General features: G+C 38.3%; 1 protein-coding gene across 6 annotated transcripts in view; it reads left to right on the plus strand.

The window, feature by feature from the left end:
- Positions 1-9,860, plus strand: part of DIAPH3 (diaphanous related formin 3) — a 507,090-nt gene extending 497,230 nt beyond the window's left edge. For 3 of the 6 annotated variants that reach the window (XM_055244170.2, XM_063618797.1, XM_063618796.1), the window contains one exon: positions 8,605-9,847. In XM_055244170.2, the coding sequence (XP_055100145.2) occupies positions 8,605-8,867 (263 nt within the window). In that variant the 3' untranslated portion in view covers positions 8,868-9,847. Of the gene's footprint in view, positions 1-8,604 lie in introns of all 6 variants that reach the window. The other 3 variants (XM_055244171.2, XM_055244172.2, XM_055244173.2) reach the window with 1 other exon arrangement.
- Positions 9,861-10,265: the final 405 nt, after the last annotated feature.

The raw sequence follows: 10,265 nt of genomic DNA on the forward strand, positions 1-10,265 counted from the left end.
AGCCCAGGAGTTCAAGGCTACAATGAGCCATCATGGCACCGCCGCATTCCAGCCCGAGCAAGTGACAGAGCAAGACCCTGTCTCTAAAAACAAAACGAAAAAAAGATAGCATGTAAAAGGTTTATCAGGTATGTAGCATGTGTTTAATAAGTATACTGTCAAACCATATCCCTGTATTATTTCTCTACCCTCTCCCTCATGAACCACCAGATCAACTGACCAAATTACTTCTGACCTGCTATCTATTAGCTGACAAGCCATTACATACTTTAGAAATACTTATTTAATACCTGCCAAGCCACCTCCAGGTGACCACAGGTGCATAGTAGTCTGAGACAGCTGTCAATAACAGATAGCATGACTGATAAACAGACGCCATGGTTGGTTTCAGTCTGTTAGTATGAAGAGCATGAAAGTGTGGTTTGAGAATGTGTTATCTGAAGTAGTAGTAGGGCATATGTGGGAACATTTAAGGAGGCCATGGTTATACAGTATTGGAGCTCTGTTGTCAGGGCTGGAAATGCAGATGTGAGTCTTCTTCCTAGAGGAAATGGTTGAAGCTGTGAGATCTTGATGGAGAGAAGGTAGAAAGGGCAGAAAAGAGGGCCAAGGATGCAACTGTGAGAAATGGCCACATTGAGAGTTATGATTGTTTGGTAGAGGTTGGGAAGGTAACACAAATTACCAAAGAAGATTTAAAATGAATCAACAAAAAGTAGAAGAGTAAGCACAGTCAAGGGCAATATGATAGAGCATGTTAACCAGGAGTCTGAGGACTTAGTTCTGTCTCTGGCTCTGCCTGAAAGTTACGTCTGCTTTCTCAATTTTATGTCAAACAAGGTAAATATACCCATATTGCCTATCTCACAGGGCTGTTATAAGAATCACATGAGTGGATATATGGGGAAAGTGTTTGCAAGCTATAGAATAGCCATATATAAAGGTAATATGATCATATCGATATTATTCCATAATAATGTTCAAAGTCACAAATAACATTCTACATTGACTCCTAACACCAGCTACTTGAAGTTAAGCCAGATTTCACAGGTCACAGTCCTCTAAAAGATTCCATCACTTCAGTACCAGCTGCAAATTTGAGGTCCCTAGGTTACCCTCACTTTTGATCACTTGGCTACAAATTCAGTGCTTCCTCCTACCCTCTCAAATTCAATAATTTGCTAGAATGACAGAATTCAGGAAAGTACTATACTTACTATTACAGCTTTATTATAGCAAAAGAATACAAATCAGAAACAGCCAAAGGAGAGACACATGAAGCCCCTGTTGTCCTTAGGGACGCATCACCCTCCCTGCATATTGATGTGTAAGGATGCACAGAGGATTACCAACCAGAAAACTCACCTGAACATCAGTGTCTTGAGTTTGCACTGAGGCTTTGTTACTTAGGCACAATTAGTTGAATCATCAGCCACATGATTGAGCTCAAGCTCCCGTTCCCGTCTCTCACTCAGAAATCAGGCTGATAATCATTTGGCTCAAAACCCCAACCCTCTAATCACATGATTGGTCTTTCTGGCTTGGTTAACCCCCATCCTGAGTCATTCATTACTATAAACGATCTAGGGGCCCACCATGAGTTACCTCATTAGCAAAAACTATCATTTTAGGGTTTCAAACTATACATCTGAGGGGCCCAACATGAATACAAAATTCCAAGGCTTTAGAGGCCACCTCCCAGGGACTGGGACAAAGACCAGATGAATTCTTTATTACACACATTCCAAAATGTTGCAAATGTGAGAGAAAAAAGAGGCATGAGTAAATGCAATTGAGTTTAGGAATTTCGATGCTTTGGGTAATATTGTAAGGAGCAATTTCAGTAGAGAGGTATGGATGAAAGCCAAATTAGAATTGCTAAGAATTGAGGGGAGAGGTGAAAAAGAGGAAAGCAGATATGGAGAAGAGTATCCAACTCAGGTAGCATATTACAAATCAGGAAGATAAGCAGTCAAACAGAAGAGTTTACGTTACTATTCTCTTTAGAGGCTGAACCTATCCTGGGTGTTGCGTGCACAGAGCCTGCGTCATCCTGAGCTTCCTTGTAGCCCTACACTCAATTAGAAAAACTCAACATAGGAAACTGTGAAATGGCAGTGCTGTCTTTGAAGTTTATTTAAAGGATAGTGATACAGAACAAGAATGAATAGAAGTTTATATATTAGTTTCTGCAAATAAAGTTCTTCATCAATTGTCTCCTCTATTCAAAGATATCATTATATTCTGCTTTGCATACTGTGTTTAGATAGGGGGAGTATTGTTTTGTTTAGTTGTTTGTTTTTACATAATTTGTTTTAATAAGAGTTCCTGGCAACCCTAAAAGATTTTAACTATATGCAAAATGACCTTTTGCTCTTTGAATTATTTTTATATATTTTCAATACATAAGATAAACAGCAAAATGAAACCAAAGGAAGACAATTATTTATAACATCAGTAAATCAACGATAAGGAAAACCACAGGGATATGGGCTGCTGGCGGCCACCACTAACTTCCGTTATTGCATAGATTAAAAACATATATTTGTCACACACTTTACTATCATGTAGACCCAGTGGTACTTTAAAATTATATTTATGGGTGATCCTTTTTCTTTCACCAAAGTAAAGCCATTGCTGGGGTGAAACAAAACAGCTACTTAGTAGGTCAAAGTAATAGTTAAAAGCAAAAGGTAAAGAATTGTGAGGAGAGACCAAATTTCAGGAACACTGAATAGATGTAGTCAATTTAGGACACCAGAGTTCTACATTCTTCCTTCTGTCAAGGCTGCCACAACTCCCCATTGACCACAAAAGACAGGAGCTCAATTTTATATTTCATCTGAGAGTTGGCACTCCTAAGAAGCCAGTGCCCATTAGAACCACAACGTGAGGGGAGATCAATACTGACTTCAAAGGAATAATTCCTCTTTCTGAGCCATAACTGATACTTCCTGCAGCAGAGAAGTCTTCCCCAAGGGCCATGCGCCAGGGCCTTAGTTAGCCTTGCCTTCTTAGCTCAAGAAGCATAAAAACTGTTGGCTGAAATATTTCCTCATTTAGATGCCAAGTTGCGTGCATTCATATATATATACATAATTCTTTTGTCAGCAACTTTCCTAGTTTCCTGTGTCTTTTGTGTTTCTCAAGAAACAATGGAAATATTAGCACAGGGTGATTGAGTTTTTTTAAGCTTTCTTTGTCATCCAAATCTATACTCTGCCAAAGGTTATGTGGGACCCAACACTAGATGTAGTTCAAGGCCTTTATTCTCATTGTTAAGTCCAGTGGGTATCAGTATTTAAGAGGCATTTAACTCTCCAACAACGTTCAACTTTTAGCTCAGTTTCAAAGAAAAAGCTGTGGTGGGTCTCTAGATTCAATTCTTATAGTAAGAATCCTATGAAGAATTAAATTGAAATGAGTAAGTATTCCTATCTTAAAGGAAAATAGCATGTATTCTCATCGTGTTTATTTCCACAGAAACACAAATACAAGATGTGTGGATTGCATTTTCTTACTGAATTGGTACTAAGAATAGCAGCTGGTTCTTTGCCTATCAGTACTACAATCAACAGCGGCCCTGAATATTGGCAGTAGTCCTAGATATATTGTACATACAGATCAATTGTAATATCTTAAACAGAAAAAAAAAAAGGCCTAGGATTCAATTTGTAAAATAATATAACAAACTCCTCGCCTTGAAGAATTAATCATCCCACTTTGCCTTAGTATTTTTAGTTTTCATTTAAAAGTGTGTATGGTGAAGATTTGAGTTGAGAAATAGAAACACTTGTCTTTTTATTGATACCCCAGCCTTACCTTTCATTGAGTCCATATGTCCTAGGTATCATCTTGCATTTGTAACTGTCTAACTTCATATGAAAAGAATCGGCCCACCTGCCTCAAATTACAATTTATTTATGCCTCTGAGCACCTGGATAAAATATAGAGTTTTCCCCAACTTACAAGGTTGTGGGATCATTCTGTTGTTTGAAAGTCAACCATTCAGAAACTAAGTGCATGTTTTTGCATGGAATTTAGGTCTCCAGTCCACACAAAGCCACCAATGACAAACTTTTTAAATAATGGTAATAACAAAAGACACCTGGCCTTGACACATTATAATAAGATTTCTATGTAAGAGTGAACTTCAGGGGTCAGCAGTCACAGTGGCTCACACCTGTAATCCCAGCACTTTGTGAGGCTGAGGCGGGTAGATAGCTTATCCCCAGACTGGCAACAAAGCCAGGCTTAAAAAAAGTGAACTTCCGGCCGATCGCAGTGGCTCGGAAGTGCTGAAATCCCAGCACTTTTTGGGAGGCCGAGGCGGGCGGATCACGAGGTCAGGAGACCGAGACCATCCTGGCTAACACGGTGAAACCCCGTCTCTACTAAAAATGCAAAAAAATTAGCCAGGCATGGTGGCAGGCGCCTGTAGTCCCAGCTACTCGGGAGGCTGAGGCAGGAGAATGGCGTGAACCCGGGAGGCGGAGCTTGCAGTGAGTCGAGATCGCGCCACTGCCCCCCAGCCTGGGCGAGAGAGCAAGACTGTCTCAAAAAAAAAAAAAAACATCATTCTCAGTAAACTATCGCAAGGACAAAAAACCAAACACCGCATGTTCTCACTCACAGGTGGGAATTGAACAATGAGAACTCATGGACACAGGAAGGGGAACATCACGCTCCGGGGACTGTTGTGGGGTGGGGGGAGGGGGGAGGGACAGCATTAGGAGATACACCTAATGCTAAATGACGAGTTAATGGGTGCAGGAAATCAACATGGCACATGGATACATATGTAACAAACCTGCACATTGTGCACATGTACCCTAAAACCCTAAAGTATAATAAAAAAATAAATAAAAATAAAAAAAAAATAAAAAAAAAAAGTGAACTTCCAGCTTGAGCACTTCCTCTACCTGCACTATCTCTAATTATAGTGGGATAGGCAACTCCTCCTGTCTAGCTTCATTTACCTGCTTTGCAGTTTAAGATCTGACTTGCTCAGTTCTACAGTTTTGGTCTCCCATGTCTGGAGACAAACCAAAAAGAAGGTGAGGACCAGAATGGGGGCTGTTGGGGTGCTGAGAGCTAATGTGAGGGCTGGGAATGAAGAGTTGTTATCTAGGAATTTCTAACAAAGCTATAAACATCCTTTAAAAAGCTCTTGTGCACTTTTCTTTTTTATTTCTTCAGTGGTCTCAGGAATGGCCTCTTTCCTTTTTACACTGTCTTGTCTGTTACTTCTCATGAAAGATTCCTCACCTGAAACCACAGAGGAGATAAATACCATCTTAGTTTTTCTCTTTACATTTTGTCCCTAAAGCAAGCCCGCAGCTATTTTGAGTTTTCTCAAAAGGATAGAAATGCTTTTGCCTGCCTTGGCCCATCCATTATTATTTACCTTTGTCTCCAAAGAAGTTCAAAGACCAAACGCTAAAAGAAACACCCAGGCAATGCTAGGCATTTCATCCTTGGATCTGGTATAGATCAAGGAGTACTAAGACATTCAAATAGATATGCAATCCTTGTTTTTGGCAGCATGCATGTTCATTAGCAACCTTGACAAGAACTGTTTCAGAAGAGTAAAGGGTCAAAAGCATGATTGGAGTGGGTTCAAGAGAAGAATAGGGAGCGAGGAATTAAGAGAGTAAGTATGGGCAATTCTTTCAAGGTATTTTGCTATAAAGGGAGCCAAGAATTTAGATAGCTGGAGCAGGATGTGGAGACAAATAGAGATTCCCCCCACCTCCTAAATTTATGATTATTAGAGCTTCTCTGATGAGGGGAATGAGCACCTGGAGAAAGAAACCTTTACAATGCAGCAGAGAGAGGGCAAAGCAGCCAGAGGGATGTCCTCGAATAGACAAGCAAAAGTCACATCCGTCACTCACCTTGAGGGCTGTCCTCAGAGGGGAGCTCGGAAGGTTGATTCATCCTAACAGGAGGGGCGGATGTATGTGTGTGCAGTAGGCAGATAATAGGTGTTGGGGAAGGGGTGAAGCAGGTGCAGGAGCTCTCTTCTGATCACCTCTATGAATGAGTTAAATGAGAGGTAGGACATGTTGGAAGTTTGAAAGAGTGGAGAAGGTGTGGAATAGTTGTCTGGGAGAATGGAAGGGTGAATGGACTAGGGAATTGTAGTGGGTTAAAGGTCGTGCTTTTGAAGTTCATAGTCATGAACCTAAGTGAGACCAGGAAAGAAATGGAGGATATGTGTGACCTTGGATATACCGTGTTAAGGTAGTTTACATAGGTGTACTATCTGCTTTACAAAGCTGTTGCGAGAATTCAGTGTGTTAGAAGGCATTTTGAAGTATAAGTACAGGACACCATTGTTATGAAACTTAGCTTTGAAGTACTTAGCACTTTCCTTTGGCAAAAAGGTTTTCGGATTTCTTGAAGACAGCCTCAGTATCTCTAGAGACAGCATTTGGCATCTACCACTGATTTACTCAGTAACTAAGCCTAAGAAAATGACTTCACCCCCTTTTGCTTTTACCCCTCAATCTATATGCCGAGGGTAGTAATGTTTAAAGTGCAACAAAATACAGGCTATTCATAAGATGGTATGTATGTATGTGGTTTTTTTTTGTTTGTTTGTGTGTGTGTGTGTGTGTGTATATATATATATATATATAAAGTTTTAATAATTTGCCTACCAAGTTCATTATTTCTCTGAAGGAAAACCACTGACTTTAAAAATTCTGATTAGAAACTTTCCTTCTTGGTTTCGTTCAAGAAAGAAAATAATGTCATTACTATTCAAATTAATGTTTATCTTGTGTCACAGAGTGTGGAAATAATTTCTTTACCCAACACATATTTATTGAGCACCTACTTTGCACCAAGGACAGTCTAGGCACTAAAGCTATAGCAATATTTAAGACAATGTCCCTACTTTCTTGGAGTGCATACATGCGCACATGCACACACACACACACACACATTTCATATTCCAGACCCATATTTTGGGTAATTTAATCTCTTCTTTGCCATTAGACATTTAACTAGAGCTGTCCAATACCAGAATAAACTGGTTTGTTGGAGATACCATCATGATGGAGTGGTTTGCAGGAAATCAAATAAGCAAAGATAGGAACATTTTGGGGAAGGAGCAGTAAGCTGGTCAACATTCTACATTTAGCTACAAATGCAGTTTTCAAGTGTTCTTTGGGACAGAAGTGTGGGAGCTAGAAAAGAAAAGGATGTGGTCATAGGAACTGCAGGAATACATCTACTGTGCTCTTTCCAGCAAACACAATATGTACATTATAAGCTACAAAGCATATACTCCTTTAAGAGAAAAATCACTGCTCTATTAGATTTTGATTTTTGAGTAATAATTGCCCACCTGATATAGAAAGTGAAAGACAAAGTGTATTTATTTTCTTCCAGCAGCTAAAAGGTGATCATACTTCTAAAATTTGTTGAGATTGTCCAAGAAAGTGTGTAAAATCCTCATCCATCACTGGAAGCCTCTGGTCAGGAAATGACAGTGCAGTAAATATCTTCAGCAGCCACCTTTTAATGTGCAAGCTGTTTTCAGTTGGAATTTTCAGCACTCACATAAAACACACTGTCATGAGTGACTGCTTGTGCTCCAAAGTCATTACTATTGGGACAATGGAACATCTCTCAGAGAATAACCAAAAAACTTTAAATGTCATGTCAGGTTTGTTGAAGCCATTTTCAAGCCCCATTCAAGGTTACATGAACATTGAGGGTGTCTGTTTTTTAAAAGTCATCATTACCATCACTTACCAATAAAAGAATGTATGTGTGTATGTATATATGTACATGCCTGTATGTATAGATGTGTATATACTTGACAATTACATGTAACATTCTGGTTTGCTAGGAAGTTTTAATTATTTGCTTGCCAAGTTCATTGTTTCTTTAAAGGAAAATAATCAACTTTTTAAATTCTTATTAGAAACTTTCCTTCTTGATTTCATTCAAAAAGAAAATTAATCTCATTATTATTCAAGCTAATGTTTATCTTGTGTCACAGAGTGTGGAAATAATTTATTTATCCAACAAATATTTATTGAGGACCTACTTTGCAGCAGGGCCATTTTAGGCCCTGAAGTTACAACAGTATTTAAAATAATGTCCCTACTGTCTTGGAGCACACATTCTAATAAGACAGACAATGGACAAGTGAGCAAATATATTGTGTGTCCAGCCGTCATGTGTCCTGTGAAGGAAAACATGATGGGGAAGGATAGAGCAGTGCAAAGGGCAAATGCTATTTTAGATGGGTGGCTAGGGAAGGCCTCTCTTTTTAGGTGGTGTTTGAACAGAGACCTGAAAGAAATATGGGACCAGGCCCTGATAATAACCACGTGACAGGCACGTCAGGCATAAAGAAAGAAGGAAATGGGCATTAGTACTAATGAAATGGTTGGCTGTTATATTTTAGTTTATTCTTAAACCTCTGTGTGATTATTTTAAACCTGTCTTACTCTGTTGACTGTTTCTTTGTTTAGTCTAAGAAGACTATTTATTGAGAATAATTATTTCAAATATGTTTCATAACGTGCACAGTCCTTGGTTATCATGGTGATAAGTTTTATGTTTCTTTTTTCCTTACTGTAGAACATCAGAAAGTGCAGTTGACAGAAGGGTCACGTTCACACTACAATATCAATTGCGACTCAACAAGGACTCCAGTCGCCAAGGAGCTTAATTATAATCTAGACACTCATACGTCTACCGGGAGGATCAAGGCAGCTGAGAAGAAGGAAGCCTGTAATGTAGAAAGCAACAGAAAAAAGGAAACGGAACTTCTTGGCTCTTTTTCTAAAAATGAATCAGTTCCCGAAGTTGAAGCCCTGCTGGCAAGATTACGAGCTTTATAAGTTAAACTGGTTTTAAAAAAAATGATTAAGCCAAATATAAAGCCATGCTCTAAACTATAACACTTGAAAAATTGCTTTTATGTAAGTGACTTTATATAGTTTTAAATTATGATATATATTAGAAAAATAAAGCTAAATATATGGTTGCAATGCTTTTTCTATGTACTGGAGGTTTTGGTTTATTCAAGATTGTAATGGGCTTTAATGCTTTTTTTTTTTTGTCTCCTGGTATTCCTCTGTTCTATATTTGGTGGTTAAATTATACATATTGCTTTAGAGAGCAGGTAGGTGGCCATGTGGTTCAGCAGTGTGTCCTTAAGAAAATACCATCTTTCTAAGCCACTGGAATTTTTACTTTACTATTTTTAACATTAATGGATGTCAGGTCATCAACCTCAAGTCTTTACGTATCCATGTATATTCCATATATATTGTTTATATAGGCCCAAGTTTCTCCTTAATTGGGATCTATATACTACCAGCACATCAGAAACATGTAATTGAATACATCAGGGCTATATATGTAAGGAAATGACTGGTGACCCCATTATCATCATTGTTGAATTCATGTTAAGTAGACCCTCTAGGGGACCATAAGGCAATTGAGCACATAACGAAAAATGATGCAATAAGAATGTATGCACTCTCTTTGCCAAATGCATGTGCTTTTGTGTAACGTGGATGTAAACAGTATTGCAGTGGTGCCGAAACTCTTGGTTTTAGCTAAGAGAGTATTTTTCCCCTCGTAATTATGACTCTGAGATTAAATTGCCATTTTGAAATTTCCAAAGTAACAACATTTTTTTATTTTATGAATAAACTTGGAATTGCAATTTCTCTGATCTGACAATCAATGACTTTAACAAAGATCTAAATAAGTGTTTCAAGGAAAGTTTTCCTATGCAAATGTAATATTACCTCATTTGAGCCTCATTGCTCTGTTAATTCTATATCAAAGAAAATAAACTTGCTACTTGCACTAAATGAAAAAAATGCTTTCTTTTGTGTCTCTTTTTTGAAAACATATTCTGTGGATAAGCTGGGAATAGACTGTGCTGTGCAGTCTGTCTAAGCATCTATTTTGCTTTATTACATGTAATAAGTAAGTGACTGTTCTTTTACCTTCAGTTAAAAAGCAGTTATATGGAACTAGTCGGGCAAGGTCTATTGCTTTTTATTTCCTTAAGTTGCCACCTCCTTTCAGCTCTAAGTTAATAAAGTTAATTAATTAGAACTATGAGCCAGGCCCTGTTTATAGACATTGGAGAACAGAGTATTCTCTATAGCCAGTGTAGGAATAAATGTGAATTTGTATATATTGCTGAAATGTGCATTTTGCCATCCAGTTGCAATTACTGTTTTTCTGAAAACAAACCTTAAAAATCAAGAAAGGTGAAG

The sequence above is a fragment of the Symphalangus syndactylus genome, chromosome 15 (assembly GCF_028878055.3).
Source record: "Symphalangus syndactylus isolate Jambi chromosome 15, NHGRI_mSymSyn1-v2.1_pri, whole genome shotgun sequence".
Classification (NCBI taxonomy): Eukaryota; Metazoa; Chordata; class Mammalia; order Primates; family Hylobatidae; genus Symphalangus; species Symphalangus syndactylus.